This window comes from Drosophila teissieri, chromosome 2L, assembly GCF_016746235.2.
Source record: "Drosophila teissieri strain GT53w chromosome 2L, Prin_Dtei_1.1, whole genome shotgun sequence".
Taxonomy (NCBI): Eukaryota; Metazoa; Arthropoda; class Insecta; order Diptera; family Drosophilidae; genus Drosophila; species Drosophila teissieri.
Window position 1 is genome coordinate 11,887,934 of NC_053029.1, and position 21,999 is coordinate 11,909,932.

At 37.2% G+C, this 21,999-nt stretch overlaps 2 protein-coding genes across 3 annotated transcripts; both read left to right on the forward strand.

Annotated features, from left to right (window-relative positions):
• The first annotated feature begins 6,273 nt into the window (after positions 1–6,273).
• On the forward strand, positions 6,274–16,199 carry LOC122617512 (ubiquitin-conjugating enzyme E2Q-like protein CG4502). Of its 2 annotated transcripts, none has more exons than XM_043793416.1 (5): positions 6,274–6,575; positions 14,218–14,755; positions 14,871–14,994; positions 15,056–15,405; positions 15,466–16,199. In XM_043793416.1, exons 2-5 carry the CDS (start codon positions 14,412–14,414, stop codon positions 15,548–15,550), a joined length of 903 nt encoding a protein of 300 aa, XP_043649351.1. In that variant the 5' UTR covers positions 6,274–6,575; positions 14,218–14,411; the 3' UTR covers positions 15,551–16,199. The 2 variants fall into 2 exon arrangements, with proteins under 2 accessions (XP_043649351.1, XP_043649343.1); XM_043793408.1 differs by having other exon boundaries at positions 6,274–6,571.
• A 441-nt stretch (positions 16,200–16,640) lies between these two features.
• LOC122618255 lies at positions 16,641–20,782 on the forward strand. Its single transcript, XM_043794558.1, has 4 exons — positions 16,641–16,659; positions 16,709–16,828; positions 17,822–18,703; positions 19,116–20,782. Exons 3-4 carry the CDS (start codon positions 17,832–17,834, stop codon positions 19,762–19,764), a joined length of 1,521 nt encoding a protein of 506 aa, XP_043650493.1. The 5' UTR covers positions 16,641–16,659; positions 16,709–16,828; positions 17,822–17,831; the 3' UTR covers positions 19,765–20,782.
• The last annotated feature ends 1,217 nt before the right edge of the window (positions 20,783–21,999 follow it).

Sequence of the window (21,999 nt, forward strand, 5' to 3'; positions counted from 1 at the left end):
ATTGATTTTTATTTTTTTGCGATTTAAATATCAGTATTTTGATCAGAACATTCGAAATATTGGTCCAAATATGGAATGTCATATCTCGTTGAATTCGTAATTAAATTTCCAATCAAACTGTGTTTACCAAAAAAAATTGATTTTTTTTCGATTTTCTTTCCAATTTTTTATGATGATTTTTGGATTTTGGCCGAAAATTGATTTTTTGTTTTTTTGCGATTTAAATATCAGTATTTTGATCAGAACATTCGAAATATTGGTCCAAATATGGAATGTCATATCTCGTTGAATTCGTAATTAAATTTCCAATCAAACTGTGTTTACCAAAAAAATGGATTTTTTTTCCAATTTTTGATGTTGTTTTTAGGATTTTGGCCGAAAATTGATTTTTTGTTTTTTTTCGATTTAAATATCAGTATTTTGATCAGAACATTCGAAATATTGGTCCAAATATGGAATGTCATATCTCGTTGAATTCGTAATTAAATTTCCAATCAAACTGTGTTTACCAACAAAAATTGATTTTTTTTCGATTTTTTTTCCAATTTTTGATGATGATTTTTGGATTTTGGCCGAAAATTGATTTTTTATTTTTTTGCGATTTAAATATCAGTATTTTGATCAGAACATTCGAAATATTGGTCCAAATATGGAATGTCATATCTCGTTGAATTCGTAATTAAATTTCCAATCAAACTGTGTTTACCAAAAAAAATTGATTTTTTTTCGATTTTTTTCCAATTTTTGATGATGATTTTTGGATTTTGGCCGAAAATTGATTTTTTTTTTTTTGCGATTTAAATATCAGTATTTTGATCAGAACATTCGAAATATTGGTCCAAATATGGAATGTCATATCTCGTTGAATTCGTAATTAAATTTCCAATCAAACTGTGTTTACCAAAAAAATTCATTTTTTTTCGATTTTTTTCCAATTTTTGATGATAATTTTTGGATTTTGTCGGAAAATTGATTTTTTGTTTTTTTGCGATTTAAATATCAGTATTTTGATCAGAACATTCGAAATATTGGTACAAATATGGAATGTCATATCTCGTTGAATTCGTAATTAAATTTCCAATCAAACTGTGTTTACAAAAAAAAATGATTTTTTTTTAGTTTTTTCCAATTTTTGATGATGATTTTTGGATTTTGGCCGAAAATTGGTTTTTTGTTTTTTTGCGATTTAAATATCAGTATTTTGATCAGAACATTCGAAATATTGGTCCAAATATGGAATGTCATATCTCGTTGAATTCGTAATTAAATTTCCAATCAAACTGTGTTTAGCAAAAAAAATTGATTTTTCTTCGATTTTTTTCCAATTTTTGATGATGATTTTTGGACTTTGTCCGAAAATTGATTTTCTGTTTTTTTGCGATTTCAATATCAGTATTTTGATCAGAACATTCGAAATATGGTCAAATATGGAATGTCATATCTCGTTGAATTCGTAATTAAATTTCCAATCAAACTGTGTTTACCAAAAAAAATTGATTTTTTTTCGATTTTTTTTCAATTTTTGATGATGATTTTGGATTTTGGCCGAAAATTGATTTTCCGTTTTTTTGCGATTTAAATATCAGTATTTTGATCAGAACATTCGAAATATGGGTCCAAATATGGAATGTCATATCTCGTTGAATTCGTAATTAAATTTCCAATCGAACTGTGTTTACAACAAAAAAAATTGATTTTTTTTCGATTTTTTTCCAATTTTTGATGATGATTTTTGGATTTTCGCCGAAAATTGATTTTTTGTTTTTTTGCGATTTAAATATCAGTATTTTGATCAGAACATTCGAAATATGGGTCCCAATATGGAATGTCATATCTCGTTGAATTCGTAATTCAATTTACAATCAAACTGTGTTTACAAAATAAAATGAATTTTTTTTTTTAATTTTTTCCAATTTTTGATGATGATTTTTGGATTTTGGCCGAAAATCGATTTTTTGTTTTTTTGCGATTTAAATATCAGTATTTTGATCAGAACATTCGAAATATTGGTCCAAATATGGAATGTCATATCTCGTTGAATTCGTAATTAAATTTCCAATCAAACTGTGTTTACCAAAAAAAATAATTTTTTTTCAATTTTTTCCAATTTTTGATGATGATTTTTGGATTTTGGCCGAAAATTGATTTTCTGTTTCTTTGCGATTTAAATATCAGTATTTTGATCAGAACATTCGAAATATTGGTCCAAATATGGAATGTCATATCTCGTTGAATTCGTAATTAAATTTCCAATCAAACTGTGTTTACCAAAAAAAATGGATTTTTCTTCGATTTTTTTCCAATTTTTGATGATGATTTTTGGATTTTGGCCGAAAATGATTTTTTTTTTTTTGCGATTTAAATATCAGTATTTTGATCAGAACATTCGAAATATTGGTCCAAATATGGAATGTCATATCTCGTTGAATTCGTAATTAAATTTCCAATCAAACTGTGTTTACCAAAAAAAATGATTTTTTTTCGATTTTTTTCCAATTTTTGATGATGATTTTGGATTTTGGCCGAAAATTGATTTTTTTTTTTTTGCGATTTAAATATCAGTATTTTGATCAGAACATTCGAAATATTGGTCCAAATATGGAATGTCATATCTCGTTGAATTCGTAATTAAATTTCCAATCAAACTGTGTTTACCAAAAAAAATTGATTTTTTTTCGATTTTTTTTCCAATTTTTGATGATGATTTTTGGATTTTGGCCGAAAATTGATTTTTTGTTTTTTTGCGATTTAAATATCAGTATTTTGATCAGAACATTCGAAATATGGAATGTCATATCTCGTTGAATTCGTAATTAAATTTCCAATCAAACTGTGTTTACCAAAAAAAATTGATTTTTTTTCGATTTTTTTCCAATTTTTAATGATGATTTTTGGATTTTGGCCGAAAATTGATTTTTTATTTTTTTGCGATTTAAATATCAGTATTTTGATCAGAACATTCGAAATATTGGTCCAAATATGGAATGTCATATCTCGTTGAATTCGTAATTAAATTTCCAATCAAACTGTGTTTACCAACAAAAATTGATTTTTTTTCGATTTTTTTTCCAATTTTTGATGATGATTTTTGGATTTTGGCGGAAAATTGATTTTTTGTTTTTTTGCGATTTAAGTATCAGTATTTTGATCAGAACATTCGAAATATTGGTCCAAATATGGAATGTCATATCTCGTTGAATTCGTAATTAAATTTCCAATCAAACTGTGTTTACCAAAAAAAAATGATTTTTTTTTTAATTTTTTCCAATTTTTGATGATGATTTTTGGATTTTGGCCGAAAATTGATTTTTTGTTTTTTTGCGATTTAAATATCAGTATTTTGATCAGAACATTCGAAATATGGGTCCAAATATGGAATGTCATATTTCGTTGAATTCGTAATTAAATTTCCAATCGAACTGTGTTTAACAAAAAAAAATTCTTTTTTTTTTAATTTTTTCCAATTTCTGATGATAATTTTTGGATTTTGTCCGAAAATCGATTTTTTGTTTTTTTGCGATTTAAATATCAGTATTTTGATCAGAACATTCGAAATATGGGTCCAAATATGGAATGTCATATGTCGTTGAATTCGTAATTAAATTTCCAATCGAACTGGGTTTACCAAAAAGAATGGATTTTTTTTCGATTTTTTTCCAATTTTTGATGATGATTTTTGGATTTTGGCCGAAAATCGATTTTTTGTTTTTTTGCGATTTAATATCGTATTTTGATCAGACATTCGAATATTTCCAAATATGAATGTCATATCTGTTGAATTCGTATTAAATTTCCAATCAACTGTGTTTACAAAAAAAATGATTTTTTTTTATTTTTTTCCAATTTTTGATGATGATTTTTGGATTTTGGCCGAAAATTGATTTTTTTTTTTTTGCGATTTAAATATCAGTATTTTGATCAGAACATTCGACATATGGTTCCAAATATGGAATGTCATATCTCGTTGAATTCGTAATTAAATTTCCAATCAAACTGTGTTTACAAAAAAAAATGATTTTTTTTTAATTTTTTCCAATTCTTGATGATGATTTTTGGATTTTGTCCGAAAATCGATTTTTTGTTTTTTTGCGATTTAAATATCAGTATTTTGATCAGACCATTGAAATATGGGTCCAAATATGGAATGTCATATCTCGTTGAATTCGTAATTAAATTTCCAATCAAACTGTGTTTACTAAAAAAATGATTTTTTTTTTAAATTTTTTCCAATTTTGATGATGATTTTTGGATTTTGTCCGAAAATCGATTTTTTGTTTTTTTGCGATTTAAATATCATTATTTTGATCAGAACATTCGAAATATTGGTCCAAATATGGAATATCATATCTCGTTGAATTCGTAATTAAATTTCCAATCGAACTGTGTTTACAAAAAAAAAATGAATTTTTTTTTTAATTTTTTCCAATTTTGATGATGATTTTTGGATTTTGGCCGAAAATTTGTTTTGTTTTTTTGCGATTTAAATATCAGTATTTTGATCAGAACATTCGAAATATTGGTCGAAATATTGTATGTTATATCTCGTTGAATTCGTAATTAAATTTCCAATCAAACTGTGTTTACCAAAAAAAAATGATTTTTTTTTCCAATTTTTGATGATGTTTTTGGATTTTGGCCGAAAATTGAATTTTTGTTTTTTTGCGATTTAAATATCAGTATTTTGATCAGAACATTCGAAATATTGGTCCAAATATGGAATGTCATATCTCGTTGAATTCGTAATAAAATTTCCAATCAAACTGTGTTTGCCAAAAAAAATTGGTTTTTTTTCGAATTTTTTTCCAATTTTTGATGATGATTTTTGGATTTTGGCCGAAAATTGATTTTTTGTTTTTTTGCGATTTAAATATCAGTATTTTGATCAGAACATTCGATATATTGGTACAACTATGGAATGTCATATCTCGTTAAATTCGTAATAAAATTTCCAATCAAACTGTGTTTACCAAAAAAATTTGATTTTTTTCGATTTTGGCCGAAAATAGATTTTTTGTTTTTTTGCGATTTAAATATCAGTATTTTGATCAGAACATTCGAAATATTGGTCCAAATATGGAATGTCATATCTCGTTGAATTCGTAATTAAATTCAACGTAAACTTCGGAGTATGAGTGCCATGCCGTATATCTTAGGTAGGAATAACGGCAGGTGCTTTCAGGAAGTACTACATGGATCCCAGCTAAGCTTGATGGCCATCGGGATTTTTATAAGGAACGGAGCGTCTAGCACATCCCAGTTAGTCTGGGTTATTGTTTGTTGCACACTTAAATGGTTGGGTTTAATTATCCCTCATGTCCAGTGTCCGTAGTCATTAAATCTTCCGTCTTGCATTGTAATCTTGAAATCCATTCTGGAAAGTAGAAGGAAAAAGTATTGTATCAGTTGATTCACAATGAAATGAGAGGGTTTATGCTTATTCCGCCTAAAGGTTATTGCCATAAACAAACACTTTAAACTGTCCTAATCTTGATGATATATTGGCTGACAAGGAGTACCCATGGCGCCCATTACCTGACCCAAGAGAACTTGCCCTTCAAGGCCACTTTTCGCATTTTCCCTTTAACAGTATCGCATTAGTATGAATAATTGCGAGATAAGCTGGCTGACACTGGCCATGGGAAACTGCTACACTTTTTTTTGGCTTTACAGATATATTCTTATTTAAATTCATGGATATTCTATTTATAATGCAGATAATTATACGTTGTGTTCATATAAATTTCATATTATTATGCTACCTGTACATAGAATTAAGTGATTTTAGGAAGACTCGTTGTGTTATGTGTGTCTGTCATTCGGCTTCTTAAGGTGCAAAGACAAGTTTGAAGAGTTTCCAGTTGTTTTAATAATTCGGTCGCAGTCCCGTTTTTTATATCAGTGTAATTTGGTTTTAGGTTCATTTTAACAATATCGCAATATCGATATTTGTTCAAAAAAAAATATCACGATATAAATATATAATTTTGAGAAAAAATATCGATGTATTTATATATTTTTATATATCGATGTATTTTTGATATATTATCAACAACCCTAGATATTATAAACTGAATTTTCACAAATCCCATTATTTATTGAATATTTTGTGTTTTGAAAGCCGCGCGGGTGAGGTTGGTGTATTTGCTAACATAGGTAACTGGTGATGGTGTAGAATGTAGATAAAAGCCGATGCATCGCTTAACATCGATAGCGAGAAGGGAAGCGACAACTATCGCCAAGAAACATCGGTGGTCGATGCGAAGATGTTATTTTACATCTCTACCGCTCTCGCGGGCGAAAAAAGTGCAGTGCAGCGAAAAGTTGGTGCTCCAGTGTCCAGACCAGGAAATAATTCAAAAGTCGTGTCGAAACGGCGAATGTTATTGCTTTTCGCTAGCGCGCAATAAAAAATATAATTGTTGGGAAGGTTTTCCCATCGTTATTATTTGTTTGTCTGTGCGAGTGGCAAAGGAAACGAAAGAACGAAAATCGGGAATAAAGCGGAACGCTGATAAGCACGAATCGTGAGAAGAAAACAGAAGAACAGCGAATTGCATTTTGCACTTGGCAAGTGAGTGAGTGTGTGTTGTGTGCCTCTTTTGTTACCTCTCTATAATCCTATTCTCGTCTACTCCTTATCGCTTATCCCTTTTTGTTTTTGGTGTATCACAACAATTTGCCAATTAAAAGCTCTTGACCTCTCACTCTTACAAATAAAACGTTTCGGCTTACACATGCTACCCCTGTCTCACCGTCTCTCTTCCTCCCCTTCGATTCTCAATCGAAGCATGACACTAACAAACAAGCCTGTCAAATAAACGGTGGGTTGTCCACATGTTTGTGCTTGTCCTATTCATTGCACTCTAGCTTTTGACATTGCTTGAAATAGGTATCTCTTAACAAGTGCGAAAGGGAGGGATGCTGCCTCTGTCTCGCTCCGCCAATGCCAGCTTTTCATTGAACTTGATACTGAACATTTTCAAGAGTTCTTTTGTCGACGCTTTTTTCGTGCAGTGCAAGCATCTTTGCCAAGGCTGCAGTCATGGTCAAGTTCTTAATTTAAGATGCCCTCAAATAATGCTTCAAAAATTTATATGTACTTTGAGCCGCTCGAATCCCAAAATGTTTGTCATTTTACTGAGTAATTTTTAACGTATGTACGTACATACATGACTATTGAATTTAGTCATAATATTATTACAAACTATATTCTAAAGTATTGACGAAATTCGGTAGATGTTTCTTGGTACATTTACTTAGATAATTTGGATAATTTTAGCTTTTAAATAAATCCCACTAAGTTTTAGCGGGAAAAAGTTAAAAAGTATTAAAAATCCCTCTTGAAGATGAAAAGGGGTCGCTAAAAAGAAGAAGTACAACTTTTCTTATTTTGTTGTCTACTTTATTTCTTTTTTGTACTTGTTGTTTCTTGACGTACATATCTGCCTTTATTGCCTGGGACAACTAAGATGAAAAGAAATGCCGAAAAGCTGGGTAACGAGAGATTGTGGATATAAATCTAAGCAAGTGTATGGAAGCTCCACAACAGAAAATGCTCAAATGGTATTTCACGCCCACTCACATACAAACATGTTTATACACACATACATATACATGGAGTAGGGGCCAAGAAGTCGGAAAGGCTTCTCCACATAATTTGGTATTCATGAATGAAATCAGAGCGCCATGCTGACACGAGCGAAAGGGAAAGAGAGGGATAAGCTTTGCCGATAGATTGTATTCCCTGCTTGCTCTGTCTTATCTCATTCCTCTATCTCTACTTTCTTCCTAAACACAGTTAGACAGGCGCCATGGCGCTTTGCATCCCCTGTTACAGTAGAAACTGATTTATTACTATTTTTTTTATAACTAAATTTGAATTTTTGAGTTTGCATCAAATATGATTTTAATCATCAGAGCAAAAATTAATTATTAATCACAATCAACGTTTATATTTACATTTATTTATTTATTTACATTTACTAAAATTACATGTTTTTTCCCCTTTAACGAGTGCCCACTTTACTTGGTATCCTGTTGTGCATCTAAATCTCACTTGATCAGCGAAGCCAAGCTTGGGTGTGTGTGCACTTTGGCACATCAACTTTTTATGGACCCGCCGAGTAGGCATTTTATTTTTACGCCTGAATTAATTTATAGATTTAGCCCGGCACACGCATAAATTGATTATGCATACCCATGAAAGTGGCACTCGGAGTCAGGAAGGGACGCAAGGATATGCCCGGGAACTCTATAAATAGGGCGAAAGAGCAAAGGGTCTTCGGCAATTAGATGAACTTTCCTGCCATCGCATGAATTTACGCATTTTACATGAGTGGGGGTGCCCGTGGCAGGTGATAAACAGTTTCACCGAGCATAAACAATGCGGCAGGTGGCTCTTACAACCATGTCTATACTTAAGTTTGCACCCAGTTCTGCAATTGACGTCAGTGGGTTTAACTTTTTCTGTTGAGAGTTCCTTTGGAACTAATGATGTGATCTGTATCTGTATAACAAATAATTACCTATTTTAGTAATGAAAATTCTCTGAAATTTATACTAGTTTTTGATAAGGTGCAGCGTATTTGTCGAATGATGAATGAGCATTTATTAACAATTGAATAATGTTATCCGCGCCACCCTGAGCATTAAGCACTTGAAGCTTATCTCGCATGCAATAACCACTATCCAAAGTGCTTAACTTTGACACCCGACAAAAGCCAAATTGACAGGTCGCTTCACACACGAACTATCGAGATAGACGTCCATAAATGCACTGAAAACAATTTTCAAGATTTTAAAAAGAATATTTGTAGCACGGTTATGAACTACAGTTCGTACAGTGCAGTAACGTTGGAAATGCAAATTCTTCAGCCCGAAGATTTCATACATTTTCCTATGGAAATGGAAAGTATTATTTCCTTATTAGAACCATAACTGTGGTGGTTTCTATCTGTGCATTTCCTTGGCAACTCAACCGCTAGCGTCATCAAATGACGCGTATATCCCTTTTCCGATGTGTCCGTATCAAAGTCTACTTTTAACCCGTGAGATGTGGTTATTGTTGTGGCTTCTGATGTTTGTCCTTTTGTTGCTCTCTTGTCGCAATCAATTTCATAAATGGCTTCCGATCGGATGAAACACGCGCCATCAGTAAACCGAGCACAAACCATTCCGGAGTAGGGAAAAAGGAGTGTTTAAGCCCAGGCTTTTCATCTCGGGTGTCTAGGAGACCTCTCTTTTGTATGTACGTGCTGGTTGTGCCTGTCGGAGTCTTAATAAATACATACAAAATGTGGCAAAGTTTGTATGTCCTTTCCAAAAAGAGTATTTGTAATTTAAGCAGGGCATTTTGAATTGACAAAGATCTTAGATCTGCAAACATTTAAATGGCAAAGGAAGCTTATCAGATCTAGAATGAACACAGTCAATATAGTAGTAAAAGCACATAATATATATATAATATGAAGGGTATTCCATAGATTGGCGAGTTCTGTGATTGCCAAGATTCTTGTTGCTATTTTCGCTTCGTGTGTGCCATGTGTTATGGCGCCACATGATATTGATAAACAGACTAACAGAGACATTTCCAAGGTCAGATGGGGTGAGTTCCGCTTCGTTATGTATCTTTTTGGGGATACCATAACAACGGGGTCAAGCCATCCGCATCACTCACTGTCCGTTAGTCAGTTAACGGACATTATTGGGCGTGGAATGTGGAAAGAGTTCATCGACCCCCATTGGATGACAAAGCCTTCGATTTGGTTAGCATGAACGACCAGGAAATAAAGGAGACCGACTGTGATGCTGACGCCTGGCCTTGATTAACGCTGAATGCACATTTAAAAGCTTCCTATGTCGATGGAAAAAAACGGAAAGAGAAAAGCAATCCGGGCTTAATTCAATTTGCATGTGCACCAGAGTCCGAGCGAGGAATTGTTTATAAATAAATTAACAAAGCCATAACAAGCGGTGACCCTCGGACTTCCATCTAGAACAATGCCATCGTCAGTATCGAGAGCAGCTGTAGAAGGGGCGCCAAAGTGGGAGGCAAAAGGATGACCATCGGTGTTGGCAAGTTGGCTATGAGCAAATATGAGAACAACTGAACTGCACAAATAAATAGAATACATACATATTGTGCGTACAGTTGACAAACACTTTCATTTAAATTTCGTTCAAACTCGTCTTGTTTTTCCCGTATTTGTATCATGAAAAACTAATATGGAACTTACTTTAAGTCAAATGTTTATTTGAAAATAATGACGCCAGTATTATATTGTCATTGTTATATTATATTATCATGACAGTATTTTAATACTTTATATATAATATATATTTCAAAAGTGAGAACAGTTTCGACATAGGTTTTCGCAATATCGATGTCAGCCATGAAATCTTGTTATAACAGTTTACATTATGTATACTTAATTAACCCCAGTTTTGATCCGAATTTGATAGCTGTTGAATATTTTCTGACTTTTCTTGTAAGAGATTTAGATACTTTTCACGCTGCCTTGCCATCACTGACGATAGGATAAGTGCAAGTGGTGTGGCAGAAAACCTGAGGAGGGGGCTGAATGCCATGGCAACCACACTCGATGGTCAAGAATCGGGGGGATTAATTCTCGGTGGACGTGGATGTGTGTGTAGGTGTGGGTGTGGGCGTGTGCCGTAGTAGGTGTTCGCTAATGGCTGGGAACAAAGAACTGTTGCAGGGGCCATTAGTCAGCATCTCCCTCTCTCTCCCGCTCGCCGGTTTCCATGCCTTCCCCATTTCCCCTGTGCAAATATTTCCGCATTGTTCTGCTGCCTGTACCAAACAGTTGATTAACGACCTCTCTCACAAGCCTTCAGCACTTGAAGAAATCGTCCCGGTAAATTGTTGTTAAATATGTCCAAATACAAAATCAACCGAACATAGTTCAAAAGAGTTCAAAAAGAACCGCATATTTCAGATTAATGAACCTAATTTTGCTGTTGTGTGTTGATATTGTTTAACAACCAATATTATCAATACTTTAGTAAACGATCGTTTTAACTTATAACATGCTAAATTAATAATCTACATTTAGTTATTATCACAAGCATAAAAACTATTTTTTTTTCGGTGTATTTAAATGTATTCCTCTCTTCTTAATGCATTTCACTTCGAATTGCACGCCAAAAATGTCGTCAGGAACGAAAATCAATAAATAAGCGTGAAACGAGAGTAACAACCAAAGGCATCCCCAGAATAATTTAAAGCTGACACAGTTCTATATATCTTGCTTTTTTCTTCATTTAAACATTTTTTGAATTTCGCCCAGTTCGTGTTATTGGTTTACCTTTTACTTTCGTGCTTGCATACTGAAATTGTGCATGCGACAGGCGGGAAAATTAGCATGAAATGAAACAACAATAAACATGACCCGAGTTGTTTGTACACCCACCGATTATGTATGATTCCCATATATTTATTTTATAAGGCTTTAAAAAAGCAGATTGTAGTTTGGATAACTTTTTGGCCTTTGTTTATTTTCCCACGCTTTAAATTCCGCACATTAAAGGTTACTTTTCAAGCAAATAATTCATTTCCAATTGAAGCTATCTGTCGCGATATGAAAAGTAAGGTGCTCATAAGCAGATAATATGTAACAATTTGTAACAATACTGTAGGTAAGAAACCAACTAAACTTTTCCGTTTCCATCGGGAAACTCAATCAAAAATCCATTAACTGCATGGCACAAAAGCGAACTAGATACAGTGTTTACCACTTGATTTAACGACACTTGGCAACTGTCTATATTCTATATTCGGATTTGCAAATATCATTGATTGCGATAACCAGTCCAGCCAGTCCCGGAGGCTATTATTAAATATCCGTGCGAGGTAGGTCAGTTATAGATTAAGTTAAACGAGCGAATGGGGAAAGTGGGTATATGGGCAGCGCTTTTATTTGGGGAGGTGTTGCTTTTGGTCTGCTCATATCGATTTTTGTGGCGCCAGATAAGACTGTCTATCTGTGCGACTAGAGTATTTTCGACGGACGCAGTCAATTTGTCGCCAAATCTATGGAACTGCATTAGGGTGTGTCACTACCATTTCGAAATATATTTAAACATTTATTTAAAACTCGTCTCGGCAAAGTAAATTCATATTATTTATGTATGAAATATATATTTATAAATTTAATCCTATTCTATCAAGACGATCCGAGTCACCCTACTTTCTATAGAGTTTGCCTACACTTAAGGACGTAAAAATACGCCAAACATTGTTGACATTTATTTGGTTAAATAAATGTCGAAAAAACTTCAGAAATGTGTGCTAGGAACCAGATAGAATTCCCTACGTGACTTCACCGCGCTTTGTTCCCTCGCCAATGTTTGTGGACTTTCTTATGGGTGAAGACTCTAGCGGCGCCTTTGTTTCGGCCTCGGTCAGTGTTTGTTTTTCCCTTTAGTGGCTCTGGCTGAAAGGAAAAGTGCAAAAAGTTTTCTCTAAAAATACTTGTAGTCGGGCAGCCAACAGATGCAGAAAGGAAATGGCCCATAACTGGGCGGAAAATATGGGAGGGGTCTCGAATAGTTTGGGCTTTGATGAACTCTTAATGAGTTCATGGGTCAACCCATGTTGGGGTCATGGGTCATTAATCAATCAATTATTCATCATTTGTAAACTTACAAAAACTTCAAAATAAAGTTACAAAAGAAACTTTCTTTCGACGTGGACCTGAATAAAATACGAATGCTAATGGTAACTTTGGATATTTGGGTTGAAGAAAAAATATTAGAATTTTTATAATACAGTAGAGGCTCAAGTTAATTCCGAACAAAATAAGATCTGTGCTCTTTACAACTATTGTATAACCTTTTTGTTCGATGTAGTTCGTTTTCTGTCTACAAATGCATTAAATTATTTTCCGCCCACCTTGGCAGCTTTTCGTGTGCTTCCCCGAAGCAATTCTATCTGATATCCTGCCCCTTGGTTCTTGGCTCAGTTCACACTTATCTGTGCGCTTATAATAATAATAGGCCTCCCTTTATCCCCGCCACGACCATTAAAATGTAACGCCCACATCTGTTGTCCTTGGTCACAGATTTTCAGGTCTTGGCTTTCGTCCAGGAGGTCGGAGGTGACCCAAGAAATCCCCTTTGAGGACTCGAGCACTGGGGTGAAAGCTAATTATGCGAAAGGCAAACAATTTGGCAAGACCACATCAACACCTCGGACAATTCAGGGTGGTGATCAAAGGAGGAGTTGGTGTTTAGCGCGGCATCTGCAGCTCGGAAAATATAAGAAATTAGTCGGAGAAAAATCCCTTCAGAGGCTGTGTGAAATTTTAGTACACAACTGGGAGCCCTCGAGTGCTTTGGCACCGAAATTAGGGATGAAAAGAAAACCATTTCTGGCGGATTTATGTAAAGATTATATACATTGTGGAATAAATATTGTTTTTTAATAAAAGGTCTGTTTTCCATGCTCTTGAATCTGCTTTTCCTGCCAGTTCTCATTATTCAGTTCATATCTGTTTTATCTGTTTTTTTAGTAAATGTGGTTATCCCTACTTTAAGGCGTTTCTTCGTCATCTGAAAAGCGAACTCATAGCTGCGACGAAGTAAATTTTGTTTTCGTCCTTTTTTTGGAAAGCCGTCTTTGTGAGTCGTTTTGTTTCGCTAAGGGGAGTATTCAACATATTTCGCTGGCGGTCTTGTTATTCACTTGAAAAGTTTGCCAAGGATGTGTGTTTGTGCTTACGACTGCCAGACATGGTAAAGTATCTCCGGTTATTGTTGTGGTGTGGCTTACAAATGCGGGCGGACGCTAGTTCAAGGTCGCATAATTGTGCTGCAGAGGAGGTTGCGGTGGGGAGGGGAGGGGAGGGACTACTAAAATATGAAAATGGCTCGGAGGGAATCAAATTCCAAGTAATGGCATCCTTAGCATGCACAAGTATGTTAATTTTATAAGCTCGACCCAAGAAAATCTTGATGTCGACGTTTTTCTTATAGCGCACATGCCATTTTACAAGTTTGCAAAACCTCAAAAGCTTATGGGGGTACACATTACTCATGAATCGTGGACAATTTGGGTATTGTGTTCACACTAACAAATGTTTTTAACCATATTCTCAGTTTAACAGTACGAGGAAAGTAGTCCGAGTGGATATTTTTACGTACTATAGGATAGTATTTAATCTATCAACTAAATATTTTGCTGTTATGCACTTTCAGAACAAATTCCCACGCCCACATTGCACCAGGAACCATTTAAAGAAGAAGACTGAACCACCACGCCCACGAAGTACTTGTAAACTACCAAATCAAAAGCCACCGCTCAAGTAACTCAAAAGCGCACAATCAAAACCACAAGAAATCCACTCGTCGGAGACCAAGGAAGCCAAGAGACCAAATCAGTCCCAGCCAAGATGTCGTCGCGTTCCAAGGAGAGAGTAGTCACTGCATTCCGCAAAATCTTCCACAAGTCCACCAATAACAATAATAACAACAACCATAATAATAACATTAACAATAACAACAACAATGACAAGGTCGATGGCGCCACTGGCAGCAGTCCGAATATAAACAACAATAACAATAACAACAATCACGATGGGGCAGCACCCTCTGCGGCAGGAGGCGTCGCAATGGGCGGTGGAGCAGTTGGATCATCGGGATCGGGATCCGGTGCCTCCAAGAATGCCGTAGTTCGAATGGCAGCCGAGCAGGCTGTTTGGGACTCCCCAGGCAAGCGGCGACGACAAGATCACAAGTGAGTGTTTCTAAAAACAAGGAAAATCAAATTGTATTCGGCAAGCTCCATGAAAGTAATCACCCCATTATTCATGTGAAAGAGCTGATCTCGGGACTTTCTATCCATCTTACAGGGTGGCGCCGACGACGGAACGCCAACTGGTGGCGGCGCCGGATCAGACGATTCGATCCCGTCGCCTAATGAAGGAATACCGCGAAATGGAGCGACTGCAGACCAAGAACGATGCTGTCTTCACGGTAAGGATTCGTATTTGATTTTGGAAACACTCCTGTTACTAACAGCTTACCATCTGTTCAGGTGGAACTCGTCAACGATAGCCTCTTCGAGTGGCACGTACGCCTGCATGTGATTGATCCCGACTCGCCCCTGGCCAGAGATATGGTCGAGATGGGTGTGCCGGCCATCCTGTTGCACCTCAGTTTCCCCGACAACTTCCCATTTGCTCCGCCATTCATGCGCGTAGTGGAGCCGCGCATCGAGAAGGGTTACGTGATGGAGGGTGGTGCCATCTGCATGGAGCTCTTAACGCCTCGCGGATGGGCCAGTGCCTATACGGTGGAGGCGGTCATCATGCAGTTCGCAGCCAGCGTGGTCAAGGGTCAGGGCAGGATCATGCGGAAGCCAAAGAGTACAAAGGAATTCACTCGGTAAGGGAATAGATCTTATGTCAATATTATTTGTGATTGCACTATGTGATTCCTCCACAGGCGCCAGGCGGAGGAGTCGTTCCGTTCGTTGGTGAAGACGCACGAGAAATACGGATGGGTGACGCCCGCCCTGTCCGATGGTTAAGCGCCGCTTCCGGACCGCAAGGGAACTCTGCTCAGATGCTCTGCGTTTGCCAACAAAACCAATGCAATTTAATATTCAGCCACCCCGCAAAGTTCGATCATAGTAATACATCAAGCCATCTAGCCATCTATATACTCTCTGTTTGTTTCATCTACTTGTCAAGTAACGAACGATTTCAATTGCAAACCATCCAAAGCAACAAGACGAACTTTAAGGAACAAACAACAAGAAAAAATAAATTACGCAAAGGAAACAAAGGAAAAACGCGCATCAAGCAACAAATTAGCTTAAAGTGTAACTCTAGCTCGTAGTCATCAGTAAATCGGACGTTTCGCCGAATACAAAATGGATAATTAAGTATTATTAGTTGAACAGAAACGAAAAACAAGTACGATGAACAGCCCTTTTCCATAATAATTTCATTCGCCTAGCGCATATTATTTAGTTATAAAAGATTTACAGAATCAATTAGTCTGATATCTTGGTTCGACTGTGTTATTATAATTTGTTGTGATTTTTGTTAAATTTAAACAAACCATGAAGAAACCAAATTACAACATCAGCTTGTAAACATGAGTGTGTTCCTCAAAATTCGCACTTTCATTTTAAGCTATGCATAATAAATAAATGTAACGTGTCTATTATCGCATTTTCAATGATTTTGGTTGTATTTCAATTTACTTGGTGTCTCTTCATATTTAAATTCTACCATGTGAAACATTTTAGAGTGGATTTTGTTTTATTCTTGCTTATACATTTTTTTTAAATACTAATATTTTATGTCAGAAAGACGAACTCCACAAGTAAATAATAAAAACAATCATACAAATACAAAAGCTTAAACAAGATATTCATTTATTCAAATTAGATATGTTTAATTTTGAAATTTATCAAAACGTAACTTCCACTCTGCCGCAGCGGCGAGTAAATTTGAATTGCGCGCGCCTAGTGTTGCACAGCGTTGGCACACAGAGATGCATGACGAGCGCCGCATGAGGCAACAGAAATGCCTCAGGCCAAACACCAGCTGACTAGCAACAAATCAAGTGATCTTTATGATTGAAATTAAAAAACGGAATGTCTTTAAATAATACACTTTATGTGAATGTGTAAGTAATCGCTGAACTGGTCGAATTTTAAATAATTTCAATTTTTTAGCCCATGCTCGGTTTGTCATACTGCCGAATCGTGTATGCGGTCACTCGCATTTAGTCGCTTGTCAACACTATAAAAAAACTAAACGGGTAGCTGAAAATTACAATCACAGGACTTAATTTTGTAAGTATTTTTGGCCAATTGCACGTGTTTTTGGCCAACTTAAGGTAGTGCCAAGTGTTCTACACGATTTGGCGAAGCTAAATCTGCAGTAATTTGAAAGGGCAAGTAGCATTTATCGCGTGAAAAGTGGCTGCCAAAAGTTGCAAACGCACTTCGTGGGTGAAAAAAAATAGACAGTCGCACTGCCCGCGGCGGCAGCGACGCCGGCTGCGCTGTGACTGCGTCCCGAAGTCCTGCGGAAAATCGGGAAATTCTTAGCCACCTTTAGTATCATCGAAATGGTTGCGGAAAAATGCGGAGAATTGCTAGGGAATGCTTTCTTGGCAAGCCGCATCTTGGAACTGTCTTGATGACCGATCTTTCCTTTTTTCGCTAAAGGATACAGGGCTGCAGTTGGAGAATAAGTCATTGGAAAACGATTACAGTCTTTCCGTAACTTTTTAATACTTCTTTAAATTTAACATAGAGATGGCCACTTGGTATGAGCGCAGCTTATCGTAGATCTGCAATTTGTAATCAACCCGGTAAGAATTCTGTATAATAACTTTGAGTGGCACAAACGATAAAATAGAATTTAATATTTCGAAATTCGCCACAGCGAATATAAGAGCAGCAGTTACGTATATTACGCATTATCATTGTATAGTATCAATTAATCAAAGATTACAAATTGTTTTGAGGGTATACATTGTAATTTCGCACAACAGTATAGTTGAACAATGTATATAATTTTGGTTTGATTAGGAGTACAAAAACTATATACATATACAAGTAGCCCTGCCCCATTCAAGTCTTAAGCCACCAAATCATGCAGATAACCCAAATCCAGAGTTTCAAAACCGAAAGGCTGGAAAAGATCAAAGACATCTAACTGCAGATGCACCCAGTAAACACTTGATACTGCATTACAGCTGCTACCCAATTTAGCCATACCCTCAGCAAGGGTATAAAAATAACCCTGGGAACCAAGAAGTAAACACTTCCTATTTTTAGATACACGGCAATGGAATCGGAGACGAAAGCGAGCGGCGAGGAGAAGCAGCAGGAGAACCCCTCCACAGTGCCCATGGACACGCTGGATCCGCCGCCACCGAGCGGTAGCTCCAAGACCCTCAAACGCTGTCTCAGTGTGCCAATAATCCGGACTCCGCCGGCAGGCAAATCGGGAAAGACCCCGATGACCACACGCGCAGCCGCAGCGGCTGCACTGGCGGCCAAGGAGCACGAACAGACGCCCAAGAAGAGCCAACAGGTGGTGGATATCCAGATGCCGAATGTACCATCCATCGATTGCTTCGGCAAGAACATACACATACGATCCCAGCCCAATTCCAGGGAGGTTTCCCCGGCTCCCGTCTTCAATATATTCACACCTCGAGCCAGACGGTATTCGGCCAGCTATAGCCCACTGACCACGGCAGCCAATGGAGCCACCCTCTGCCTCACTCCGCGGGTTTCCCAGCTGAGGCAGGAGGAATGCGCCGACCTGAACAGCCGGGAGGTGAACCATGAGCGGGAAGTTCATCGGGAAATACAAATCTCGCAGAGCTGGGAGGATCTCACGCTGGTGGCCGAGAACTGGTCGTGCAAATCGGACGAGTTCTCCAATCCCCTGCAGGTCAGCCTGCCACCCACCGGCACCACCAGCTGTTCCAGTCCCAGTCCCACTAACAATCGCGCGGGCATGAGATTACCATACTCCCCGTCGCCCACGAGACGCACATTTGCCACCAGGAGGTCGATGTCTCCCATTGCCATGAGGCCATCTCAGCTGGGACCCGTGAAGCGAAAATTCGAGCTGGACGATACTCCCACTCAGGGCAGCAACTGGAGCGTGTACTCTCCTCCGCCTGTGAAGAAAATATTCACGGAAAGGTACGTTATTGGGATCTTAATTTAAATAACTAGCTCTTAGTGGGATACTGTCTTTTAAAAAAGTAGTCACCTCAACAAAATGTATTCAATGAAAAGAGCCTTGTAGCATTTGAAATATCAGTTTTGATAGTATTTCAGATCGAATTAGAACAGCTAGTTTCTTGAAGTCTAAAATTATATTACTTTGGGCCTCTTGTAAAATATAAATTTAGATATGTTCGGCCAAGTTGCAGTGGTTCAGAAGGCTATAAATAATACCTTTGTGGTACGGGTACCATTAATTTAATTATATTAGATAGCCAATAGTAATTGTGCTACTTGTTGAATATTTAGACGAAGGGTAAAAGTAGCTGCTTTTATCAAATGGCCTTATGTTTTTAAGCTCATCCATCACCTTATATTTCCATTTCAGTCGCGGCTCCTCACCGGTGTGCCAATCGCCATCGTCGGTGTGTCCCAGTCCCGATTCCGGAACCTTTGACGGTCGCCTTACGCCCAAGTTGTTCATCTCGAAGCTGTGCACAAGTAATTCGGTGAGCGGAAGTGGAATAAATAACAACAGCAGCAGCTCGGGATGCCCGTCGCCCGTTTCCGCTTCGCCCGGAGGAGTTGGCAGCGGTCCAAATCTGGAGGTTGCCATGTGCCTCGTTTCCGGCGGCAGCCAGAGCCAAAGCATCGACGAGGGCATTTCCATACCCGAATCGGAGACGCACTCCTGCCGCAGTCGCACCTCTTCCATACTGTCCACAGCATCGTCCAGTACGCAGGTGCTGGTCAACGACCTGGTGGATGATGCCACTCTAATGGACGATGCCAAAAGCGAGACCTCCTCGATCGGTGGATGCTCCACCATTAGCATAGAGTCATCCTCCTGCGACAGTGGTGCCAAGACAGCTGCCACTTTCCTGAATCGCCTGGTGGTGGATTCAGATGGCGGCGGTTCGCCGCTGGCCCAAAAGAGCTTCTATATCAACAAGCAGGGATTGTCGGGCGCCAAGAAGTTTGTTGTCAATCACGAGCGAACGGGAGCCACCAGCAAAGATGTGCCGCAAAAGCTTTAAAAACATACACAGATTATCTTAGCTTAGGGGTCGATTTTAGAAATGCTAAGAAATGCTTATAATCTCAGGCGCCAAAAATTAATCCTTGGTACACTTTAGAAGGTTTGCTTTGAATCCTTCAGAGAGTTTATTGAAACCATTTCCCGATAAGCATGCATAGCTTGACCATTTTTAAGTTCAAGAATGTCAAACCAAGTTTTTCTTATAAATCCACAAGCAATATTTTTTACAGAACAAAAAGTATTAAGAAAACCTTTGGAGAAATATGTAAAGGGTTAAAAATGGTTTAAAATATATATTTCCTAGAGTGTTCAAAGCAAATCTCCCTGAAGAGATAACAGATAAATTAGTGGAACTTAGATGTTTGTTTAAGAAAATCGACCCAAAGTAACCAATTACACACACGCTTAAGTTGGGGGTTCCAAACGATCCTCTGACTTGCTTAACATTAGATCGTAGCTTTGTTGTACATAGTTAAGTTGTTTGTCTGAAGTTCTAAACCATCTTGCATATCATTTATCGAAGCACACTTACACGCCCTTTCACCCCTAGAAAACATTCGTTTTTAATATGTTAGCCTAAGATTTACTATATATAGCCAGAGTTTATTTCCCCGATTTTTGTGTTATAGCCTGTTCTTCATTTCCAATGTTTTGATTAAACAATCCATTTTTTTTTGAACCCACTTTCTTATTTAAGTAAAAGTTTATACTTTAGTTTTGTTTTTAGTTGCCACCTTACCCTAGATCTTAGAAACAAAACCCCAATTTTGCCAAATATGTTTCCTCTATGCTTATATGTAATCCAGCATTATATTTCCTATAATGTGATCCAATTTAGCGCGGATATCTGCGCGTATCCCCAAAAACCTACTGATATAGTAACGCATATAATATATAGATTTACGATTCGATTCTAATTATCGTAAGCGAATTTACGTAGTTTCAGGAAAATGTTATACTTAGAAAGGATCCCAAACGAAAGAATTGCCTAATACACATTTTTTCAATTGATCAAATGGTTTGTTTTTATTGGTTGGCTTAAAGGGTTGCATTAGGTGACATTGAAAATGTAAGGTATAAGGAATTTAAAAGGAGGTGAGTTCCGTGCATAAAAAGTATTTTAGCTAGATTATAAAACAGCGGCTTAAGTAAAAGGTATCTCACGGGCAGTAAACTATATTTTTTCTTTAGGTTTATTCATATGTAAGTAGCTAAAGATAATGAAAGGCATTGGTTGAGCTGCAAAGCGAACAAATCTACGTTATTTGTATATATTTAAAGAAGGTATATAATCTATTACTATATATGTATGTATATAACTTTTATGGGTATGCCTAGAATAAAAGCGTGATATCGTGCCAGCCATATGAAGCACCTACAAGCTCGAGTAAGTATCCAGCCATACGAGGTGCACACACACGCATCGAAAAGTTCGAACACCTGGGGAGTGAGAAGCCGAGCATTGCTCCCCATTCGCAAACAGCGAACAGACATACTGGTTCCCCACACAGATAGGACACAATGCACATGGCCAGATGCTCGTGCCCCGAACACGGACGCCAATCCCCCAGGCCAGAAGGCAGAAGCCAGGGACCCAGACCGAGACCGATAAACCAGGCCGATTCCACACGGACCAAGTCGAGTGGGCGTCTGTGGTTCGCTTCCAAGCGGCTGGACGTGTGAGTGGATCGGATACAAACGAGTTTTATAGCAAAAAAACAACAAAAAAATATATAAGATAACTAAGCTCTGCAGTCACGATCGCCAATATGCCGAGACCGAGACACCACAGCAATCGGGAGCCTAGCCAAGCATTCGAAGCGGACCTGGGCATCTGGCTCCATATCTCAGGGGCAGAACCTGAACCCCACTACCCACGCTAATGGAATACAAATTAGAAGAAAACACGCTATCCTAGCCCTCGGAAGGTGACTCGAAACTGATTATATACATTACGTATGTATGTATATGCATACGTACATCAGTCGGATCCGAGGAACAATAAAGGTGAGTTTGTCTTTTGCTTTGTAAATTATTGTTAAAGTTATAAAGTTATATGGAGTGTGTATGTATGCCCATTATACCTATAAACGATAATTGATCGGGTTAAATTTAAGTTCTATAAAGTTATATTACTTTCTATAAAACGTAGAACCATTTAAGTGACAGGACGAAAGACATGTAAATATATACAAAGCAATTAAACTTGGAAAACGATAGTTCTTGAAAATCA